We start from the raw sequence: 25,967 nt of genomic DNA, 5'->3' as shown, positions 1-25,967 counted from the left end.
CACTGCCATATTTACATATATTTATATATACAAACATAGATTATTCATTGGTAAACCAGGGAAAATGAGACAGGCAAATACTAAGGAAGGTAGAACCTTAAATATAAAGAGAGAGAGAGAGAGAGAAAGAGAGGGAGAAAAAGGGAGAAAGAGAGAGGGTGAGAGAGAGAGATGAGTTGATAGACATTTAGACAGGTATCCAGAGAAGATGAGCAACAAACTGATGGAAACGAACTAAATGTCATCATCATCATCATCATCACTGAATGCCCGTCTTTCATGCTGTTGTGGATCGCACGCTTCAATAGGATCTGATGAATTGGAAGACTGAGTCACTCTTCAATATCTGCATTGGCTAGATGCCTGCAGTTGGGGGTCCTTCCTCATACCAACCACTTTACATAGTGAACTGGGTGCCTTTTTACTTTATTTTTTTTTATGCGCTGGCACTAGTAAAGTTATCATGTAATTCACAAGGCTTAGAGACTGCTTGACTGAGTAGGAATTTAGTAGAAAAGGTGTGGGGGGGGGGGGGGAATGACTGTGTGAGAAGTTGAGAGATTACAGTTACAAACCTGTTTCTGTCCCTTCCTCTATACTTTAAAGAAAGTAAATGGTAAGCTCACTACATCCATATTTAAAGGCCAACTTTAACTTGACCCAGATTAATCTGGGTAGAGTCTTGAGTCTTAAACACAATTTGATCCTTAGTTGCAAATGTGTGGTTTCACTTACATAAAGAAAGAGATAAACATCACCTAATTTCCTATCCCCTCTCTTATTAAATTACTTCTATGTACAGAAATCAATAACAGTCTTTAAAATATCAATTAATTTGATAAGTAAATTCCTTGGAAATTTCTTTCCATTAAATAGAACTGCACTCTTCACCAGCTTCTTCTTGATTCCACTTATTCTTCTTACTACCTGGAACCATTTTACTGATTACCCATCTTTCTTAATATTGTCCTCTCCACCTACTTTTTACATTGATCATTGTCAACCACACATCTCTCTCTCTCTCTCTCTCTCATCCTTTCTCTATCTATTCAACTATTATTACTATTCTGTTGCTTTTCATCTCCACCTTTTTCTGCACTGTCAGTCATCTCCTACTCTCCCCCACCTCATATATATCATTAGTCACCCTCCACCCCTTATCCACCATTCATTATATAACCCCTCCACCCTTAATTCCTACAGACATCACCTACTCTCCTCTTCATACCATCCCTCAGCATCAATTCTTCATTGTATTCACACACCCTCTCACCCATTTCCCATCTCTAACCATCCCTCACTCTCTCATACACTCTTTCAACCTCTACCCATCCACACTTCCTCTTGTTCTTCTCCACCCCCTCACTTCTACTCATCACCCCTATTTTATCACTTTGTCCTACTCCAGCTCCATCCACTCCCACCCCTCTTCTATAATGTATGTGGCCATGTAGCAAGAAACCCGTTCTGTTCTAGCCCCTTCTTTCATACTTTAACCCTTTATCTCATTAGCATAAATTCACCTCCCAGTCTGAGAGTTCTACTCAGTTGTAGTTCTACTCAGTTGAAGTCTTGTGAGCTGCATAGTGACCCCCACCACCCTGTTTACACTCTGTAAAGTGGCTGACATTAGGAAGGACATCTGGACATAGAAACTATGGCCAAGGCAGATATTGGAGCACAATGGAGTTTTTGGACTGACCAGATCCTAACAAACCATTTTACCCATGTCAACTTGGAACATGGACATTAAATTATAATGGTGAGGATTTCTCTTTGATTTTACTAGTCAGCAGCAGCTCAACGTTTCTGAGCTTTGTTCTAATTAAGACAACAATCATTTGTCTCTAATGAGCAGTTATTTCTCATCATAGCTAAAACACTTCTCTTCAGTTATTGGACTGTGGCCATGCTGGAGTACTATCTTTAATAAGTTGCCATTTCTACAGATCTGTCGCCGCACAAGTTTTTGGGAGGAAGCTGCTAATATCTTTGAATATCTCAAAGTAATGTTCCACACCTCACCTTGCTCTATCAATCAGACAAATAAATGACAAAATCTACAATTGATTTGAGAAACAGAACATGACAAACAGAACAGTAATGCTTCATTAGTTTTGATTGATTGATAAACAAATAACGAGCAAAGAAGACATTTGCTCAGCATGCACATGATTAAACATGAATGTTAGTTGTTAATTAAACAAATGATGACCTACTTTATATTTGAGGGATTAACATACGTAACAATAATAATAATCTTTTCTATTTTAGACAAAAGCCTGAAATTTTTGGAGAAGAAAGTTATTTGATTAGATAGGGCCCAGCGCTCAACTGGTATTTATTTCATTGACTCCAAAAGGTTGAAAGGCAGAGCCAACCTCAGTGGAACTTAAACTCAGAATGTAAAGCTGAATGAAATGCTTCTCAGCATATTGTCTGGCATGATTCTGCCAATTTACCATTTCATATAAAACAATAATAACAAGAGCACTCAGAGAGTGCAAACCTCCGCCAAGGCAACACCAATGTCCCCTTAATGATTAGCCAGAGATGATTTTTAAAGGGAGAATATTTGAAATAAATTCGACTGCTCTCATAAATGAGAATACTAAAAACGAATCCGACTGCTCTCAAAAATTCAGTGAAATGATAGGAAAAATAATCTGGAATCCTCGTCTGGTACCAGATCGATTCCAAAATCTAATCAGTTTGTGCCAGTCACAAGGCCAAGCATCCCTGAAAGTTTCATCTGAATCCATCCAGTGGTTCTTGAGATATCTTGACCATGGACAAACAAACAAACATGACTTGAAACAATACTTCCGCCTTAGGAAGAAATTAGAATCTTTTATGTGTGTGTGTGTGTGTGTGTGCCAATCAGTCCATTCAGCTGCCAAAAATGGGTAGTACCTGTAATTACAAAGGGGCCAGCTTTGTCACATTCTGTGTGGTGCTGACTTTCCCTGGGAACTACATTAAGGGCACACATGTCTGTGGAATGCTCAGCCACTTGTATATTAATTTCACGAGCAGACTGTTCTGGTGATCGGAACAACTGGAACCCTTATCATTGTAACGAATGGAGTGCAAATAACGGTAAACCAATCAGTACATCACTGCTTAATTATTATTTTCTTCGTATTTAATCAACAAAATACAATGTTTATTATATGACAATGTCTCCTGATGATGGATCCTATAAAGGAGCTGTTGAAGTAGCGAACCACGAAACATGGTTGGAATTCCTCAAAAGTATCTATTATTCAACCAACTGGTTTTGGAAAATACTAAAAATGTTTTTACATAAAATTATAATAGTTTTAATTTAAATGTGAAAACTTTAAACCTGACAGTTCTGTACCCTGATTTTAAGTGAGTTGGAATTAAAAGGTTAAACTTTCAGAGTTGGATAAGAGATGTTGTTGTTGTTGTTATTGTATTTCATAGTCTCGAGTTGGCCATGATGGAGCAAAGAACCTCCGATAAAATGTGTTACTGTATTAGGTTACAAGCATCATCATAATTTATCCTTTACAAAGAAACTCAAAGGAAAGGATGGGAGAAGACAGAGGCACTTCAATAAACCAACAAGAACCATTCCACTATTTTATTGTATTACTAATTCTGGAAGAAACAAAAATGTCAACCCCAAAAGAATTCAAACTCAGAACAGAGAAAAGCAAATCCTAATGACTTTATAATATTTTGTTGGATTCTCTCAGGTTTCAGCCACGTCACTAATTTCACAAAATATCAGACAACTGATTTTATTTTACAAATGGCTGCATGCAAATAATGTCACCTAGAACCAGTCAACCATGGTTGAAAAGATTTATAATTAAAGCTATTCCAACTATGAACATTGTGTCTGTCTGTGTGTCACGTTATTCAATGTAACTTCTTTTTAAAACTGTACGGCTTGGGCTGATAGCTGCTACTTCTAGCAGGTCCAACTGTAAATGGAAGGGAAGAGTCAAAAGATTTAATTTCTCATAGTGTTTTACTGATAGCCGTGATTATGTTTACCAACCCCCAACAGAAGAACCTGGACTTAGAATGTACAAGAATGAAATCAGATACTTCGTGGTATTTGGAGAGAGAGTGACAATGCAGTGCTGCACTTTGCTACTTCTGCCAAGTCACAACCTCAACTCAATAATGAAACACTATTGATTAACCGAAATTAGCATCAAGTTATTTTCGAAACGATGTGGTGCCAACTCAACTGAGTGCAGACAATGCTGTGTCAAGGTGGTTTATAGGAATGGTTCAGGAGACTGTATTCTTCGGCATGCTTGGTATTTTTTAAACTTTGATTTATTTTTGAAAGAAAGAGGAAAAGAAGGACAGGGAAACGGGGCGGGGGGATAACTGACAGTCATTTTGTTAGTAATCAGGTTAAAAATGTAGGACAAAAGATCAGAATGTAATTTCTTTCAAAATTTATCTGTGCCAAGTATTTTTAGCAACAAGGACCTGTGGAAATTGAACATTTTATAAGAAGTTGTTGATTCTATTTTGATGCATAGATATAGATATACTCTTTTACTCATTTACTTGTTTCAGTCATTTGACTGCGGCCATGCTGGAGCACTGCCTTTAGTCAAGAAAATCGATCCCAGGACTTATTCTTTGTAAGCCTAGTACTTATTCTATCGGTCTTTTTTGCTGAACCGCTAAGTTATGGGGATGTAAACACACCACCATAGGTTGTAAAGCAATGCTGGGGAGGACAAACACAGACACACAAACACAGACACACATATATATATATATATACATATATACGACGGGCTTCTTTCAGTTTCCATCTACTAAATCCACTCACAAGGCTTTGATCGGCCCAAGGCTATAGTAGAAGACACTTGCCCAAGGTGCCACGCAGTGGGACTGAACCCGGAACCATGTGGTTGGTAAGCAAGCTACTTACCACACAGCTACTCCTGCGCCTTATCGATCTTTGTAAATATTATTTCATTGGGTTAAACATTCCAGTTCTATTTTCAATTTCCTTCCATAGTTTTAGAGGTTAACATTCATAGAAACAAGCAGAACAACCATTTTCTTTTATCTTGTACTTGTTTCAGTCATTGGACTATGGCCATGCTGGGGCACCACCCTGAAGGGTTTAGTCCAGCAAATCAATTCCAAGATTTATTTTCAGTCCGATGTTTTTTCTACCAGTCTCTTTTGCTGAAATGCTAGGCCACAAGGACATAAACAAACCAACACCAGTTGTCAAGCAGTCGTGAAGGACAAATGCAAACACATTTTAGATTTATTTTTATCAAACTTTCATTACTTTGTGAGAAATTAAAAAAATTTTATAACCAACCACATGGTTCTGGGTTCAGTCCCACTGCGTGGCACCTTGGGCAAGTGTCTTCTACTATAGCCTTGGACTGACCAAAGCCTTATGAGTGGATTTGGTAGACGGAAACTGAAAGAAGCCCGTGTATGTGTTTATCCCCCCCCCCCAACATCACTTGAACATCGCTTGACAACTGATGCTGGTGTGTTTACATCCCCTTAACTTAGCAGTTTGGCAAACGAGTGATAGAAAAGTACTAGGCTTACAAAGAATAAGTCCTAGGGTCGGTTTGATTGACTAAAGGCAGTGCTCCAGCATGGCCGCAGTAAAATGACAAACAAATAAAAGAATAAAAGAAAAACTAAAGGAGATACAAGATTCAGTAGAAATCTTGACAGAATCGGTAGAGCAACAATATAACTGTATATTTAATTGATTCTTTTTAGATTCCCAATATTACTCTGTCTGGCTTTGCTTTATCAATCTCCAAGGTTGATTAGATAAATACCAATCAAGTATTGAGTATTGATACAAACAGCCATTCCCGCCAAAAGTTGTAGCCTTCAGCCTACATTAGAGATCAAAAAAATATAGTCGAGACAACAAGGAAGCATTTAAATGGTTGCTTAATCTGTTAGAAATAGCACCCAACTCACCCACATAACTTTCTAACTTAAAAAGTGAAGGTAACCTTATTTGATAATGTACTCCTAGAAGGATGATGCCAGAAATATTTTTCCTCATAATCCAGTAATGAAAGAAATAATTACAACAAGAGCACTGAGAGAGCGCAAACCTCTGCCAAGGCAACACCAACGTCCTCTCAACGATTAGCCAGAGATGATTTTTAAATAAACTCAACTGCTCTCATAAATGAGAATACTAAGAACGAACCCGACCGCTCTCAAAAATTAAGTAACAAAACAGGAAAAATAAACCAGAATCCTTGTCCTGTACTGGATTAACCCTCAAATCTAATCAGTTCGTGCCAGTCACGAAGACAAACATCTCTGAAAGTTTCATCCGAATCCATCCAGTGGTTCTTGGGATATCTTGTCCACGGACAAACAAGCAAACACGACTGAAAACAATAACTCCGCCTTTGCTATGATGGAGGTAATAATTAGTATTATAGAGAGTCACTGATGCAAGACAGCTAACGAGGAGCATCTTCCTAACTGTTCAACCTGCTAGAAATAGCAACAAAATCCTCCCTTTTACACCCTACTTATATACATAGAAAAAGAACACATTGAATATTATAGTCCTAGCTACACTGTGTCTGAATAAAAGATGAGATGGTCACAGCTTGAACAGCTGATTATAGATTTGTTGAATCAAGATTAACCTAGAGCTTAACAATAAAAGGTTGTAAATAAATCAATTTGTTATTTCAATCAACAGCGGTATAATGTTTGTTATGTAAAAGAGTTAATTAACTGAAGTCACCTTTTTCTCCAAATATGGAATGTTAGAAAGATGACACTGTCAGGAAATTTTAAGAGAATTTACCCTTTTGTTACCATATTTCTGTTGATGTAAATTACCTTTATTTCAATTAATTCTTAAAATAAAAAATTTAGTAAAATAACATCGTTATATTGTGTTTCTATAAATATACATCACCTTTGTTTCAGTTAATTTCTAAATTAATAAAGAATTTAATGAAATAACTGTCATCTTTAAGCTGGTGTTTAGAATTAACAAATTTTGATGAAAGGTTTAATCTAGATCACTTTAACCTTTTAGCACTTAAAACAGGTAGATTGTTTGGGCCAGGTATGGTCTGTTTATGTTGACCAGATCTGGCCTCTCACACCAATCCTACAATGTCATTCTAAAAACAGACGACCACATCATCAAAATCTTGAAGCTATGAGAATGCATGATTAATTCAAAATATGGATAAATAAGCTTCACTTTTGACATGATAATATGAATGTTAAAGGGTTAAACCAAAAGTTTGCATTACAGAACTGAGGAACAATCTTAGGCAGGTTGGTAACAAAAATGCTGAACCATTAATTAAATACCTAAATATCTGAGATGGGTTATTGTTAATCAGATTCTGATTAAGTTATTAACATCTTCAAAGATGAGATTAATTTTTAAATATTTACATCTTTATGACATATCAGTCAGTTTAATGTCAAACCACAATCAGATATCACTGAACCGATAAATCAATGGCTCTGGATATGAGCATGTTCAAAAGGGATGGACAAAAGAACCAGAGAAAGTTGGCTGTGTCTAAGAGAATTGTTAACGTTTACTTTAGAAACAAAATACTCGAATGCAACCCGTTACTATGTATGTAACCAAGAATAAGATGACAAAATGGAAACCAAAACAGAGCTGATGTCAATATTGGTTTCAAATTTTGGCACAAGACCAGCAGTTTGAGGTGGGGTGAATTGATTACATCAACCCTAGTATTTAAATGGTATTTATTTTATTGACTCCGAAAGGATAAAAGGCTAAGTCAACCTCAGTGGTATTTGAACTCCAAACGTAAAGTCGGATGGAATGATGTTAAGCATTTTGCCTGGCGTGCTAATGATTCTGCCAGCTCACCACTCTTTGCAGTGGCACAAACACTGAAAAAGGTTTCATTTTTAATGATGAGGTTCACAGTCTGAAAAATTATTAAACACATATTATATTATATTATTATTAAACACTATTTTTCTTTTTTTGACATGGAAAATGAAGGTAATCTGGAGGAATTTTTTTTTAAAGGTGCAGGAGTGGCTGTGTGGTAAGTAGCTTGCTTACCAACCACATGGTTCTGGGTTCAGTCCCACTGCATGGCACCTTGGGCAAGTGTCTTCTACTATAGCCTCGGGCCGACCAAAGCCTTGTGAGTGGATTTGGTAGACGGAAACTGAAAGAAGCCCGTCGTATATATGTATATACATATATATATATATATATATATATATATGTGTATGTGTGTTTGTGTGTCTGGGTTTGTCCCCCCATCGTCGCTTGACAACCGATGGTGGTGTGTTTACGTCCCCGTAACTTAGTGGTTCGGCAGAAAGAGACCGATAGAATAAGTACTAGGCTTCCAAAGGATAAATCCTGGGGTCGCTTTGCTCGACTAAAGGCGATGCTCCAGCATGGCTGCAATCAAATGACTGAAACAAGTAAAAGAGTAAAAGAGTATACCAATGTATTATACACATGGACCCAGAGAGAAGCCTCACAATGATCACTCAATCTGCATGAAATAACACCCAAACTATCCTCAAATTGTATCCTCTCACTTCCAAAAAATGACACACTGACTAATGTAGTCCTAGATATACAACACAAGAGAGAAGGAAGCCAAGATGATTAGGACTAACTGCTTCGGTCATAGGTCAGCTCAGTCACACCTTGCCTGGGGTTAAACAACACCATTGATATATTGCATGGATCCATGTATTTCTAGCACTGTGTGTGTGTGTGTGTGTGTGTGTGTGTGTGTGTGTGTGTGTGTGTGTGTGTGTGTGTGTGAGTGTGTGAGTGTGTGTGTGTGTGTGTGTGAGTGTGTAAGATACACTAAGTGCTTTTTTTACATGCCACCGGCATGGGACCAGCCAGTCGGCACTGGCAATGACCACGCTCGGATGGTGCTTTTTTCCACAAGGGCAGCAATTTTGGTGGAGAGTGGATGAGTTGGTTACATTGACCCCCGGTGTTCAGTTGGTACTTCTAAGGTTAAGTACAAAGCCAGCAGTTTTGGGATGGTGGGTTAGTTGATTACCTTGATATCCTGAGTAATTTAACTGGTGCTTAATTTTATCAGCCCCACAGGGATGAAATGCAAAGTTGGCCTAGATGGGGTCGGAACTCAGAACCTAAAGAGTTGAAAGAAATACTACCAGGCATTTATTCAACACTAACATTTCTGCCAGTCCGTGTGTGTGTGTGTGTGTGTTTGTGTGTGTGTGAGTCAAAGTGATTATGTAGAAGGTATGATTGTGTGGGCGTATCACTGTACATGAATGACCGACTGATTGTGTGTGTATGTGTGTGACCGAAGATAGATATGGGAAAGAGAGTGATAAGGAGACAGTGATAGAAAGGTTGTAAAGGGACAGAGAGCCGGTGGTGGTGGTGGAAGAGATGAATGGTGGTAATATCAACGACAGTATTGTGACAAATTAATTCATACAGCAGTGACAACCGTAACAATGGTGACTAAACAGAGAACAGGAAAAAAGAGACAACCGCTTAGTTAAAACAAGTTTGTTACGAAAACCAATAAGTGAGCCGAGTAGATCGAAATAAACGAATAGATATGGGAAAACTGATTGAGATGATGAATAAGAAGAGGACAGCTGTAGAAATGAGTTATTATGATGTGATGATGTTATCGAATACAAGGAGTGGCATGGGAAAAGTGATGAAAAGGTTTTGATGTTAAATTGGAAATATGGAAACCTGTATCAGTAATAATTGTATAAGATCAGTAAAAAAGGGTTGTGGTGATATAGAAACCTATATGTGATGATAATCGATTCTAATTTAGGCACAAGGCCATACATTTTTGAGGGGAGAGCATGAGTCACATCAACTCCAGTGTATGACTGCTATAGAGTTTCATTGGGCCCCAGATGCATGAAAGCAAAGTTACTTTTCATGGGATTTCATCACAGAAGGTAAAGAGCTGGAAGAAATACAAGGCATTTTGCCTAAAGCTCTAATAATTCAAATAACCACTATAATAATAATAATAATAATAATAATAATAATAATAATGGTTTCAAATTTTGCCACAGGGGCAGCAGCTTTTGAAGGGAGAGGATGAGTCGATTACATCGACCCCAGTGTTCAACTGGTACTTATTTTATCAATCTTGAAAGGATAAAAGGCAAAGTCGACCTCGGTGGAATTTGAACTCAGAACGTAGCAACGGGCGAAATACCGCTAAGCATTTCATCCAACACACTAACGATTCTGCCAGCTTGCAGCCTTAAATGAATAATAATAATAATAATAATAATAATAATAATAATAATAATAATAATAATAATAATAATAATAATAATAATAATAATAATTATGATGATGGTTACTCCCTTTGATTTTGACATATTTGTGTTTCAAGGAGAGGATTTAAAAGAAAAAAGCAGTTTTAAGAATAAAAGCTACGTGTATTTGCAATGGATGTATGAATGTTATTTGGGTCGCAGGATCAACCCCAGCATTTGACTAGTACTTTATTTAACTGACCCTCAAAGGATGAAAGATAAAGTCAACCTTGGCAGGATTTGAAGACAGATGATGCAAAAAAGCAAAAAAAACCTATATACCAAATATTCTCAGGAATGGAAACCGAATTGCATATTTAATGAGTTAGAGAGAAGGTGAAAGGACAGGTTTTATGGACATGTAGCAGAGTCTCAGACCAGTGTAGTGGTTCTCAACCATTTTTGTCCTATGGAATCTCTTGATTTCTTTTTTACTCCAGTGGGAATCCACAGCCATTCAATGCCATCATCATCATCATTTAATGTCTGTTGTCAATGGATTGGATGGTCTGACAGGAGTATTTTTCGATGTTGCTATTATTATTATTATTCAGGTAACCACTATGCCATATGCCCACGGGCATATGGCGTAGTGGTTAAGAGTGTGGGCTACTAACCCCAAGATTCTGAGTTTGATTCCAAGCAGTGATCTGAATAATAATAATAATAATATCGAAAGATACCTTAGGAATGAGAACCCAGGTTCGAAATTACCCCAAGACACCTGATGAAGGCTGGAAGGTATATCAGCTGAAACGTTGTGTTAACAACAAACAAGATGAGGACAAATATCCATCAAGTGTAAATAATATAGTCACAAATGTTAGATACTGACTGCTGTGGTTAACTGTTAACTGGAACATAACTGAGAGCTAATATGGTATCCACTTGCATAATATATTCCTTCAAACTCCCGTGTGTGTGTGCGTGTGTGTGTAATTTTGAAACTGAAAACACTACAGTAGTTACTCTGATGCCTCGGGTTTCACACAGGACTTGTGTTTTCTTCAACTTCAGGAGTATGTATGCCTCACATATGTATAGAAACGTGGGATGCAGAATTGGTCTGTTTGTGATATTTGGCTCTGTTCCTTTACACCAAAGTTGAATTTGAAATTTGTCTTCACAAGGTTAATAAAATAATAGACAGACATGGGAATTAATATCATCAATTAAAGTCAGTGCTCCAGCATGGCCACAGTAAAAGAATTACATTAAGTGATGTAGTAGAGTTTATAAAACAAGGGGAAGGTCAGACAGTGACGGTAAAGGTATACGGAAGTGGAGGAGATTATTAGAGGGATTTGTTTGAAGGACATTTGGAAGGAAGATAAAAGGCACCACAAGAACCATGAAGAAGTGAGAAGACCAAGAAAGTGCAGCAGCAGCAGTAGTAGTAGTAGTAGTAGTAGTAGTAGTAGTAGTATAGGTATTAGTTGCAGTATTACTATTAGTAGTAGTGTTAGTAGTAGCAGCCTGAATGAAGCCCGCTTGAAGGAATTAAACAAAACAAAAAAACATACACATTATATGTATTTGCTGTTTCAGTCTCGGGTTCACTAAAGAAGAAAAACAAAAAGAAAAAAGAAACCAAAAAAATAAAGAAAAATTAAAACAAAAATGAAATAAGTAAAAATATGGAATAAATTTAAATCATATTTTCATTGGAATTACACAAAAATTAACAAAATTCTTTTAAATAAAATTGTTTATAAATTTCAAAGAAAAAAAAAAACAAAATATTGAAACTTTGAAATCAAATAAAAAGAAACAATAACATTGAGAGAAATAAAATATATAAATTTTTAAAATATGTAAATAAATATATGGCAAACAAAGAAATAATGAAAATACAACAACTAAAAGATAGATTATATAAACAGATAAAAAAAAGCCACGTTTATAATAGACATCTGGTGAGCAAACAGATAGGGTTTGTGCCAAAAATTGACTTGTGTCTTCATTTTACATACAGAGACCAAGATAAATGGTGATTCACTGTGCTCAAGAAGACCCGATTGTTATTGTAAAAAAAGGTCCTAAAATACTTTATTGATGTACATGCTGGGCCCTTCCCCTATCCCCAATCTGACCCTCGAGCATTCCCCACATTTCATCCACCACCCTGAGGTATCTCTGACCTCCATTTCTGTCACTGTACATCTCTTCCTCATTCTTACATTTTGCACATCAGCCCCCTACTTTCTGACCAAGAGAGTTCTGAGCCACTTCCATCTCCCTCACTCTCTCTCTCACACATTACCCACATCCTTCAATACTGATATTTTGCATCAACCACACATCATCCACTTTTAAATCGTGATGGCACCACCGATCAAGCCTGATCATTACCAGTGTCGCCTTCCTGGCACTTGTGCCGGTGGCACATGAAAAGTCATTCGAGCGAGATCGTTGCCAGTACCGCTGGACTGGCTCCTGTGCAGGTGGCACGTAAAATACACCATTTTGAGCGTGGCCGTTGCCAGTACCGCCTGACTGGCCTTCGTGCCGGTGGCATGTAAAAGCACCCACTACACTCTCGGAGTGGTTGGCGTAAGGAAGGGTATCCAGCTGTAGAAACTCTGCCAAATCAAATTGGAGCCTGGTGTAGCCATCTGGCTCGCCAGTCCTCAGTCAAATTGTCCAACCCATGCTAGCATGGAAAGCAGACGTTAAACGATGATGATGATGATGACGACTCCACCCCATCCATTACTCTCCCATCACATTCTTATAACCGACACTTTCCTCCACTCCTGATCCACTCTCTATATTCTCCTTCATGACTAACCTTCTTGTACCCTATCACCACCCTCTTTTCCCTCTTTCCAACTGCTCCCACCCACCGTTATATAATACAGAGCAGCCATGTATCTCTATAGCAACACACGTGTACTTGTCCCTCTTAACACCCTGCATAAAGCCCCACTTCCCTCTTTGTACTACAACCTCACTCAGTCATAAACGGAATCAAAGACCATTCTTTTACATATTTTAACAAGTTTCAGTCAGCTGACTGTGGCCATGCTGCAGCACCAATATCCTAAGTATACTCAATTTCTTTGACTCCGCACCCCTGTACTATTATCTTTATCAAGCAGCTACATATTTTACCAACTTTGACAGGATGGAAGGCAAAATGGACCTGAATTTCATCTGAATTCAGAATGTGGAGAGAGGAATATAGAGTAATTTGCTCAATCAGTTTTATAGGAACCAGAAACCACACCTCTCCAGACTATCAGATGACTTATTAATGTCAAGCTAACAAGGGAGTCTCTATACAACCCTTTAAATTGCTAAAAATAGCAGCCAGGTTCTCAACACCCTACCTTCTTAATAAAGGAAGGAGACAGGATAGTATAGTCCCAGATACACTACAGTAGAACAAAGATGGAATCGCCACAACTGGAATATTCTTCATGAGAAAGAGCTCTGTTCAGTCAGAGCAGAAACCAATCACCAGGATTCCGCACGATTTCCATTTACTCAGTTTCTTTACAAGACTTTGGTCAACACAAGTCTCTGGCAGAAGACACTAACTCAAGATGCTGTGCAGTGGAATTGAAGTGAAATTCTTAGCCCAATAGTTATTCCTTAACCAATTTTTAGGGCTCCGACCTGCAACTGGACAAAATTTTTACACAGAGTTTAAAACTTAAAAAAGAAAGAAAAAAGAAACGAAAATGTGCTGAGTTTAAAGAAATATTTGCACATACTTGTCTTCATTGCGACTAACCAGTGCAATTCTGCCATAGTCCCAGGCCAATCTTCGCAGAAGTGAGAAAAGTAAAAGGAGAACCTGTGAAAAAGGAAACAAATATAAATCCCATTAAAATTTCATTAAAATTCTATTAAAATTTCATTAAAAACCCAGTCTTTTGGGAAATCAAAAAGCAATTCTTGTAATCACAATTTGCAATTTATATGGTAAATGGAAAACTGAGCTGTTCTAGTTTACCAAGAGGAACCTTTACGGTAGTGGTTCCCAAACGGGGTCCATATGGCCCGGGGGAGGGGGGTGCAGTCTATATAAGATTTTGATGTTAAAATTTATGTTCAATAAATTGGTTATAATTCTACACCATACAGATTATTTTAAATTTTTACACAATCCATAGGCGCAGGAGTGGCTTTGTGGTAAGAAGCTTGCTTCTCAACCACATGGTTCTGGGTTCAGTCCCACTGAGGTATTTTGGTGGTACTTCTACCATAGCCTCAGGCTGACCAAAGCCTTGTGAGTGGATTTAGTAGACAGAAACTGAAATAAGCCCGTTGTGTGTATATATATATATATATATATATATATATATATATATATATATATATATATTTGTGTGTGTGTGTGTGTGTGTCCCACCATCGTTTGACAACTAATGTTGGTGTACACCAAGCTGCAATCTGATCTGGCAAGGTTTCTACAGCTGGATGCCCTTCTTAAGACCAACCACTCCAAGAGTGTAGTGGGTGCTTTTTATGTGCCACAGAAAAGGGGGCCCAGCACTGGCATTGAGTAAGCTTGAATGATGCTTTTCACATGCCACTAACACAGGTGTCAGTCAGGCGGCACTGGCATCGACCATGCTTGAATGGTGCTGTTTACATGCCACAGGCACGGGTGCCATTAGGCAGCACTGGCATCAGCCATGACAACGATTTCATTTGACTCAACAGGTCTTCTCAAACACAGTATATCTCCAAAGGTCTCAGTCACTTGTCATTGCCTCTGTGAGGCCCAACATTCAAAGGTCATGCTTCACCACCTCATCCCATGTCTTCTTGGGCCTACCTCTTCCACAGGTTCCCTCCACTGTTTAGGTGTGACACTTCTTCACACAGCTCTCCTCATCCATATGCAATGAGTCATTAAAACTCACTCACACTCAGCTCTCTTGTGATTTGCTTTTATGTCACTAAGGCCCCCTTAACTCAATGAGAACCCATTATGTGCTCATATAAACTGCTAGAGATACTGTTGTCTTTAAAAGTGAAGAACATTATATGTGATGCTGGCCCTTTTAATTACTGGTACAATCCAGTAATTAAATGGGCTTCCACACATCTGTCTCCATATGAAAGACCTATTCCGGTCAACACACCTTGTCCTGTCCCCTCTTTCATACTTTATCGTGTCAACCTGGCATAAAGCCCCTTCCCTCAATACTACACCCAAACTCTGCCAAGGTCTTGTATTGTAAGTTATTTGGCAACCTCACCAGTGCTGATGCAATGAAGAAAGCACCCAGGTAACTTTGTAAAGTGGTTGGTGTTAGGAAGGGCAGAAACCATGCCAAAGCTGACATTGGAGGCCAATGCAGCCCTCAGGCTTGTCAAAACCTGTTACATCATCCAACCCATGCTAGGAGAGAAGATGGACTTTAATGATGATGATGGTCTGGGTCAATGTATGACTACAGCAAAAGTTGCTTGCCCAAGGTGCCACCCAGTGGGATTCAACCAGGTTACTCCTAAATAGCAAAGCAAACTTCCCACTTACCCACCCATCCATCATTTTGTCCACTCCACCCCCTCCCTCTGCCCAACAGAAATAAAGAGGCTCATAACTAAATAACTGGCACTCCATCGGTTATGAGAACAAGGGTTCCAGCTGATCCAATCAACGGAATAGCCTGTTCATGAAATTAACATGCAAGTGGTTGAGTACTCCACAGATACACATTACCCCCTTAGTTCTCAGGGAGATTCAGCATGACATAGAGTGTGACGAGGTTGGCCCTTTGAATTACAGGTGTAACTTGTTTTTGCCAGCCGAGTGGACTGGAGCAACGTGAAATAAAGTGCCTTGCTCAAGGACACACCATGTCCTTGGGAATTGAACTCACAACTTTATGATGATGAATCAAACACCAAGTCATACAACTTCACACAAAGGGGATCGTAGTGAATCAATAATAATTGCGGTCCACAATAATCATTTCCCTTTCTCAAGGGTCAGGTAATTTCAACCAATGAAAATCATTGGGGAAAAAATAAAAGAAATATAAAAAGAAAGAAGAAAAATGCTATAAATTCTCTCCTGTTTGTTAATAATGTTCTAATTCATTGTTGTATATGAAAGAAGTTGTGAACAACAGACCCAGCACTTTCCATCAACATATAAACAAAAGGTCAATTTCCATCAGATCAATTATGATAAGATATTAATGTTTCATGGAATCTAATCACAATATTGTCAAATGGATTCAGTTAGGCTTCTCTTGTCTGTTTGTTTGTTTGGTTGGTTGGTTTTATGTTTATTTTACTTTTCAACATGGAGATGAGTAAAACATATCATCATTGTTGTTGTTGCTGAGCCCCAAGTCAGCCCCAACTGGACAGATATATGATCATAGGTGTCCCAGCCAGCCATGACCATCTCATCTTTTTGTTTATCTATTGCCTCCTTTAAAATGGTAGGGTGTGATTTGAAAGAATTTAGCTGATATTTCTAGCAGGTCAGGTGACTGAATAGCAGTTCTCTTGGAAGTACAATGGCAGGTGGGTTTCATTCATGAATTTTGACAATGGCAAAAACCACAACTATTCATACACTACCATCATTATCATGGTTATAAGCATCTACTCGTCTATGCTTCCACGACTCAGATAATTGTAACTGTTACAACTCGGTTCATGACAAATACTAAATAAAATTCAGATCATATTTTACCAATATTTCATCAATGGCTTAATCAATAATTCAGATCTACTGAAGGCTATTTCACTGTGTACCCAACAAAGATACTCAGCGGTTACTGGTCCTGTTCATTTGGCCAGAAACACGTACAACTAAATATATATATATATATATATATATATATATATATATATATATATATGTTGTTGTACTTGGGGATGGTCATATTGCCAGTTTAGCCAATAAAAACACGCGCACTGTATATTTGGTGTTAATTTGCTTCAGCTTTATATTACATTAATCTTAATCTTATTTCGGCCAGAGATCTTTCGTCACACTTCTGTGACCTCATCAGTGGTCCTTTGTTTCCTTCTTTCTTATGTGTGTCTCACCTTGCTAACTATCAGCCATTTTGTATTTTGTATTCCTATTGTATGTGTCTATGCATGCGTGTCCTTCAATGTGTCTGTGTCTTTTGTAAGTGCATGTGTGTATGGGGAGTGTCTGTATCACCTATATTCTCTGTTAATACGTGTTCGTTTGTATTTGTTCTTATTTATTTATTTGTTCATGTGTTTCTTTTTTTCTTTTTTTTTTTTAGAAAGGACTAAGAAGAAAATAGGGAAAGCAAGCTCATGGTACGATAGCCACAAGTACCAGAGCGTCATGTTCGTCGACACCACCCCTAGAGGTGAACTGGCGTACCGCTTTAGAAGGGCCCTAGACAAACTTAAGCTAAGAATTAAGGTTTTTGAAAGGCCAGGCAACCCTATTAAATCCCTTTCAGTAGAACCCCCTGCACTGATAGGAACTGTATCGTATGTAGATTTAGCCCACAAACGAACTGCAAAACCAGAAATGTGGTCTATAGTATAAGATGTACAGAGGGACGATGCAGAAATAAGACAATGACATATGTAGGCAAAACAGCAAGGAGCATAGGGGAGCAGGCAAACGAACATTGGAGGGAACTTAAGGAAGGGAAGAACTCATCAGTTCTGTACCAGCATGCTGAGCAAGAACATAGAGGCTCAATCAACAACATAGAAATTAAAATCTTATCTACACATAGCAGTGATGCAGCACTTAGACAAATTACTGAAGCTACACACATAATAGAAGAGAAACCTAGCCTGAATAGGAAACTAGAATGGAACACTAACACACACCACTAACAAACCACATGTGACATGTTACCCATAAACCAATAATAATATGAACAAAATATAATACAATATAATACAATACATAGATAAGCAAATGGAATTAAATACTACATACGTTAACAAAATTTAATTAAACACAAAAAAAAAACATGAACAAATAAATAAATAAGAACAAATACAAACGAACACGTATTAACAGAGTATATAGGTGATACAGACACTCCCCATACACACACATGCATCTACAAAAGACACAGACACATTGAAGGACACGCATGCGTAGACACATACAATAGGAATACAAAATACAAAATGGCTGATAGTTAGCAAGGTGAGACACACATAAGAAGGAAACAAAGGACCACTGATGAGGTCACAGAAGTGTGACGAAAGAACTCTGGCCGAAATAAGATTAAGATTAATGTAATATAAAGCTGAAGCAAATTAACACCAAATATACAGTGCATGTGTTTTTATTGGCTAAACTGGCAATATGACCATGCCCCAAGTACAACAACATCTGTTTCAACACACGATTTCACATCAAAAATCTTGCAAAACAAATATATATATATATATATATATATATATATATTAACCATATTCGATGACCGGCACCTGTGCCAGTGGAGCACTAACAGCACCATCCAAGCGTGATCATTGCCAGAGCAGTTGTCTAGCTTCTGTGCTAGTGGCATGTAAATACCACCATTTGAGCGTGATCATTACCAGCGTCGCCTTACTGGCACATGTGCCAGTGGCACGTAAAAAACACCATTTTGAGTGTGGCTGTTGTCAGTACCACGTGACTGAGCCTCATGCCGGTGACACGTAAAAGCACCCACTACACTCTCGGAGTGGTTGGCGTTAGGAAGGGCATCCAGCTGTAGAAACTCTGCTAGATCAGGTTGGAGCCTGGTGTAGCCTTCTGGTCCACCAGTCCTCAGTTAAATCGTCCAACCCATGCTAGCATGGAAAGCAGACGTTAAACGATGATGATGATGATGATGATATATATATATATATATATATATATATATATATATATATATATATATATTAAATCCTAAAAAACAAAGAATAAACATCAAAAAAAAAAAAAAACAACACAAGGATGTGGTACATGTAAGGTATTAGCAGACACTCAAGGAAGGAAAGAAAGTTGGTTTTATGTTTCGAGCAAAGCTCTTCTTCAGAAGCAGGAGTCAGAGGAAAGTCCAAGAGAAAAGGAAGATGGTGGAGGATAAAAAAAAAAAAAAAAAAAAAAAAAAACGGCAATGATTCACATGTGGTTACATTTTGAAATATATATATACTTTGCCTTTCATCCTTTCGGGGTCAATAAAATAAGTACTAGTTGGACACTGGAATCAATGCAGTTGACTTACCCCCTGTCTGAAATTGCTGGCTTCATGACAAAATTTGAAGCCATTATTATTATTATTATTATTAAGGTGGTAAGCTGGCAGAGTTGTTAGAATGCCGGACAAAATGCTTAGCAGTATTTTACCTGTCGCATTCTGAGTTCAAATTCCACTGAGGTCAACTTTGCCTTTCATTCTTTTGGGGGTCGATAAAATTAAATACCAGTTGAACACTGGGTCGATATGATTGACTCATTCCCTCTCCTCAAATTTCAAACCTTGTGCCTTCTGTAGAAAGGATTATTATTATTATTATTATTATTATTATTATTATTAAGGTCACAAGCTAACAGAATCCTAACCATGCTGCATAAAATGTTTAGTGGCATTTCCTCTGGCCCTTTAAGCCCTGGGTTTAAATTTTACTGAGGCTGGCTTTCCCTTTAATCCTTTCTGGGATAAAGAAATAAATACCAGTTAAATACAGGGGTTAATGTAATCAACTAGTGCCCTCCCCCATCAAATTTCAGGCCTTGTGACTAAAGTAGAAAGGATTATCTTTATTATTCATCACAAGCGCGCACACGCACGCACGCACACGCACGCGCACGCGCACGCGCACACACGCACACACGCACACACACACACACACACACACAATCACTCAACGAAGCCAATGAAGATATTGAAGAGGAAAGGTCAGAAATGTTACACTAATGACAGTAAATGATCATTGTAGCCTGAAATAAATAATAAATGATGGCAACATTTTTATCTGATGACACAAATATGTGTGGACAGTAATATGTATCTTGTTACAATGAGTGGATTTGGTAGGCGGAAACTGAAAGAAGCCCGTTGTGTATGTATGTGCCATCATCATCGCTTAACATCCGCTTTCCATGCTGGCATGTGTTGGATGGTTTGACTGAGCACTGGGGAGCCAGTGGCTGCACCAGGTTCCAATCTGATCTGGCAAGGTTTCTACAGCTGGAGATTTGAAGAAATAAAAATCCTTTAGTTGTCGTAGACTTGAACTGGTTGATATTCAAAAGATAAAGGGAAATATTCTAAATTTTAGGTAAAATACAAAAAGAAAGACTCACCAGCCACCCAATAACATTGAGCAATAAATTCACAGGAATGCCACCATATACATTTCCTCTGGGTAAGGAGGAGTTCCGGGTATTGCAAGAGATTTCGGCGTTTGATGAAAAGACAGGAGAGTAGATCTTTGATGATGCGAGAGAAATAGAGTCCATTGTAATAAGAAGCTATTCTCTTGGTCGTGATTGGCAGAATGGCAACAACAACAGCTGGATGATGTGGCACACACTTCAAACATATCTGCAACACAGGATATTTTGATGAAGATAACATTAAAAGATAAAAAATACAATGGTTCAAGGAGGGAGATTAATGCAGAGTTATAACAAAAATATTCTTTTCTATTCTAGGCACAAGGCCCGAAATTTTTGGGGAGGGAGCCAGTCGATTAGATCGATCCCAGTACATAACTAGTACTTAATTTATCGACCCCAAAAGGATGAAAGGCAAAGTCAACCTCAGCAGAATTTGAACTCAGAATATAAGGACAGATGAAATACCGCTAAGCATTTTGCCCAGTGTGCTAACGTTTCCGCCAGCTCACTACCTTGTATAACAAAATTATTATTAACAGATGGATTTACTTCAAGATACAATGTTGTTAATAAAGACTTATTGACATATTTCTCAATGGTTTTTACATTTGCATTCTAAAAGTAATCAAATTTTCTTATTGATCATTTGATGGAAGACAGTCAGAACGTTGCTTTATTGTAATCGGTAATATATCAGTCTCCTAAAGTTAAAAGTTTTCTTTTTAATAAAGCTCTATATATGAAGAGAATTTTAAAATACAAAAATATCCCCCCCACCACCACCACCACCACAAAAGAAGTATGAAAAAAGAGAAGACTAATTGAAATTGCAAAAGAGAAAAATTAAAACGAACGTAATGATTTTGTCTAGGAATCTAAAGTAAACACGAAAGGTGTTTTTTGTTTGTTTATTAATTAAACAAAGTTTCGGCATTCATAAAATATATGCACCAAATATATCCAGTCAAATAGGAACCATTACAGACAGCAGAAGGAATAGCACCTCAGAAGTAGTTCCACAAATGGTTAACCACAGATGACTCCAGACATTTTCATCTGAGAAGGTTTGAATGATGTACTATGGCCAGTGTAAAAAAACATTCTTCAGAATTGGCTTTCTTGTAATATTACAAGGTTACCTTAAAAAAGAACACAATGGTTAATGTAGTCCAAGTTACACAATGCCCCCCACTCACCAAAAAAAAAAATAATAATTAACAGCCAAAGTGATTATATTGATCTGTTTGATCAAGGGTGACTTGAGTCCTAAACCACAAGTTTAGCTAATGACCACAATTTTAAGGGGAACCAACCATTTGGCAACAGCTTTTGTATAAAAGCTGAGAGACAGAACGAGGGAGCATTTGCTCAGTCACTCAGTTTGCTGGAAATAACAGAAATCCTACTTAAATGGAGTCAACAACATAATTATTAGCAGGGAAACTAGTTATATGACTAGCAATAAACATCTAGGCCAAGAACACATTGTCCAATGTATTTAGGGTTACATTATGTTTGTTAAAAGAAAAAGACCAGATGGAAACAGCTGGAACACTTTTTGATCTGAGTAGATTTGCTTTAATCAAAGCAGACAGACTTAAACAACATCATTAAATGTGGTTTCTCTTTATCGTCATCATTAGAAAGCATAAATAATAAAACATTTAAAGAGAGGTTTTAGCATTCACATAAAAATTAGCTTAGTCTTTTTCTTTTCTTTTTTTTTTTTCTTTTTCTACTTTGGTTTGTTTGTTTTACTGTAATTGAAGTTTTAGAATTGTAATCCAGTCATTAAAAAATACTTCCTCTAACACTTATTGGACACAGAGAAAAGAGCATAATTGACTAAATCAACCTCACTCTGATATCAACAGCTAGTTTAACATGGCTCTGAGACAGCAAGAGTAAAAAGTAGAAAGAAGGGGGGGGGGAAGAGATGGTAAAGATATGAATGTAATATAAATTTAAAAAATTTTTTAATAAATTTTATCGTAACATTTTCAGATTTTCTAAGAGGTCTTATTGGTATGATTCACAAACACAATGATGATGATGATAGTGAATAAATTATGGTCCTGACGATTAGATGAAGATATAAGTGAAGGCTGTTGCTCGACTGAGACCCCCTTCGATGGGATTGCACCTAGAAAGTTACGCTCTCAGGTACAAGTCCGGGCAAGGTTGTTTATGGAAGACCAGCAGTCTCCTATGCATACCAGCCTCCCTTCTCCACGCTACCAGTGTTATCCAAGGGAAAGGCAAAGGGGCCAATACAGCTTGGTATCTGTGACATCACAACTCATTTCTATAGCTGAGTGAACTGGAGCAACATGAAATAAAGTGCCTTGTTCAAGAACACAACATGCAGCCCGGTCCAGGATTCGAATTCACAATCTGACGATCGTAAGATCGACGCTCTAACCACTGAGCCATGGCTGTTGCTCTATTCGCTAATCTAATAATAATCCTTTCAACTATAGGCACAAGGCCAGAAATTTTGGGGGTGAGGGAATAGTTGATTACATCGACCCCGAAAGGTCAAAAGGCAAAGTCAACCCTGACGGAATTTGAACTCAGAACATAAGGACAGAGGAAATGCCACTAAGCAGTTTGGCCAGAGTGCTAACGATCCTGCCATCTTGCTGCCTAATAATAATTATAATTATTTCAAATGTTTTTTTGCCACAAGGGCAGCTTGGGGGAGGTAGGGATGAGTCGATTATATCGACTTCAGTGTTCAAGTGGTACATATTCTATCGACCCCAAAAGGATGAAAAGTAAAGTCAACCTCAGCGGAATTTGAACTCAGAATGTAACAACGGGCAAAATACTACTAAGCATTTCATCTGGTCTGCTAACGATTCTGCCAGCTCGCCGCCTTAATAATAATAATAACCCTTTCAACTATAGACACAAGGTCTGGATTTTGTGGGGAGGGGAATAGTTGATTACATAGACCTCAGTACAAAACTGGTACTTGTTTCAGTTGTGGAAAAGTTTTAAAGATTTTATTTCAGGTTATGAAAATAATACTCCAATAATTGCAGAAAGAAAAGGTTTTCAATTCATTTTTGATACATTTCAGACTGATTTGCTGTTGGCAATGCATTTCATATTACTGAGATCAATATGTTTTAGATATAGAAATACCTTCCCATTGGTCATTTTCTGATTGGTGATGATTCTCGAGATAAGTCAATCAAATGATCACTAAAAAATATTGGTAATTTTGTGGATCAAAAAATATTTCACACACACACACACACAAATTTCAGGAAATTAACCTGAATCTGAACACAAGGTCACCAAAGTCAGAGTTTGGGTTATAAGTAGATTGAAGAAAGAGCCTGCCAAAATTGGACTGTTCTACACAAAAGCTCATGTTTGTTGTTAAGCTGCCAAATATGGTTTAAGATAGTTCTTATTATGACAAAGTATTTCTGTTCAGTTCCTGTTTGGTACAGAGTAATTAAAAAATAAGTTTAGTTTGATATCAATTTATCTCCAAAATGCAGTCATAGTAATAGAAATGACGAATCCTTTTCCTACACATTTCAAATGATAAAATATGTCACATGTTTTGAATTTTGTAATTTTATAGGTTCAGAAATAAACATTGAGGAAACCTCTTTATATAGTCACTCAATCTGCAAGAAATACCAACCCATCCTCTCAAACCACATCCTTAGATGCCACCTTTGGTCAAGGCTGACCATGGGTATCGTGTCTGTCCATTTATTATCTAGGCTGGGCCGGTCAGCTTGAGCAGCGCCTCTTGTGGCTATGGAGACCAATGCAAGAATGGCAGTCTTGGTCACAATAAAAAAAAATGACCCACTTGCATAGTGTTAATCTGAATACATTGTCTCAAATTAAGAGGAGGCAGTCATATCTAGAACACTGATTGTTCGGTCTACTTTACAAGAGCTAAGTGGAACAAACAATAACCCATTGAGAAACGGTTTTCTGTTTATGATGATGATGGTTGTTACTTTTGACTCAAGAGTCATTTGTACTGTTAAATGGCAATTATATTTGAGAACACTTTCTTATTAAACTGAATTCCATTCAGCTAACAACTGGTATTTACATACAATAATTACCAATCTGTGTTTAGAGATTTATATATTGTTATCATTAGTGGATTATTCTTGTGTTATTTGTTTCATATTACAGAAATGAAAATGTCAGCTCAGAAAAATATGGTTGCTCTATTTCAAATGATTCATTAATACTCTTTTACTTGTTTCAGTCATTTGACTGCGGCCATGTTGGAGCACCACCTTTTAGTCGAGCAAATCGACCCCAGGACTTATTCTTTGTAAGCCTAGTACTTATTCTATCGGTATCTTTTTGCTGGACCACTAAGTTACGGGGACGTAAACACACCAACAACGGTTGTCAAGTGATGTTTCACACACACACACACACACACACACACACACACACACACACACACACACACACACACACACACCTTTCAGTTTCTGTCTACCGAATCCATTCACAAGGCTTTGGTCGGCCCGAGGCTATAGAAGACACTTGCCCAAGGTGCCAAGCAGTGGGACTGAACCCAGAACCATGTGGTTGGTGAGCAAGCTACCTACCACACAGCCACTCCTGCACCTATATGAAAAGTTTTGTTATACTTTGCCTCTTGTATCATAATTTAAACAAAAAAAAAAAAAAAAAACGTTTTATAACTGAGAGGCTTTGACTAGAATTTCTGTTTACTTGAAAGAAAAATTTAAACAAGATCATTTAACATGTTTCTCATGATGGCATGGGTTGTCTGTTTTCCAAAACATGTTGCCTTCCTTGTAACAAACAAGCCACATCTCTCCATGATGTAGGGCAGGAAGGCTCAGTCACCATATTTATGATCACTAACTGTATTTGAACACATTACATCAATCCCTCGTTAACAAAGAAATATGCAACAACTCTTCCTTCAGAGATCTGACATTTGAGGTGAATGTTTTTGTGTGGGGGAAGAAATGATATTTGTGTTAGAGCAACACTTCAAATTCCGGCTCTGCTAAAGTAGGTGGTAGGTAAATATACAAGATTAGTCATAGAATCCAAATATCTAATGTAATTGTGTAATTTTTTCTTATTTATTTTCATCCAACAAGTTTTTATTCCTTGTTTAAGTTTAGCAATCTGCTGAAGGAAGATAGTACAGTGATATATTTGAAATACGAGTTGATGCTTAAAGTAAACAATTGTATATACACATATATACACATATATACACATATATACACATATATACATGTATTTAAACTAGAATGTATCAGTAGTGTCCAGAGTTCTGTTATTA

At 37.6% G+C, this 25,967-nt stretch overlaps 1 protein-coding gene across 8 annotated transcripts in view; it reads right to left on the bottom strand.

Moving 5' to 3' along the window:
• LOC106873756 (mechanosensitive cation channel TMEM63B) overlaps positions 1-25,967 on the bottom strand; it is an 84,905-nt gene that overhangs the window by 35,211 nt on the left and 23,727 nt on the right. For 4 of the 8 annotated variants that reach the window (XM_089353375.1, XM_089353370.1, XM_089353374.1 and 1 more), the window contains exons 2-4: positions 20,609-20,849; positions 14,055-14,137; positions 11,859-11,894 (exon numbers count right to left, since the gene is read on the bottom strand). In XM_089353375.1, the coding sequence (XP_089209501.1) occupies positions 11,859-11,894; positions 14,055-14,137; positions 20,609-20,764 (275 nt within the window). In that variant the 5' untranslated portion in view covers positions 20,765-20,849. The remainder of the gene's footprint in view (positions 1-11,858; positions 11,895-14,054; positions 14,138-20,608; positions 20,850-25,967) is intronic. The other 4 variants (XM_089353372.1, XM_089353376.1, XM_089353373.1 and 1 more) reach the window with 1 other exon arrangement.

Source organism: Octopus bimaculoides, chromosome 6 (assembly GCF_046866305.1).
Source record: "Octopus bimaculoides isolate indiv1 chromosome 6, ASM4686630v1, whole genome shotgun sequence".
Classification (NCBI taxonomy): domain Eukaryota; kingdom Metazoa; phylum Mollusca; class Cephalopoda; order Octopoda; family Octopodidae; genus Octopus; species Octopus bimaculoides.
The sequence above is the reverse complement of the archived record's forward strand: the minus strand, read 5'-3'. Positions and strand labels throughout refer to the sequence as shown.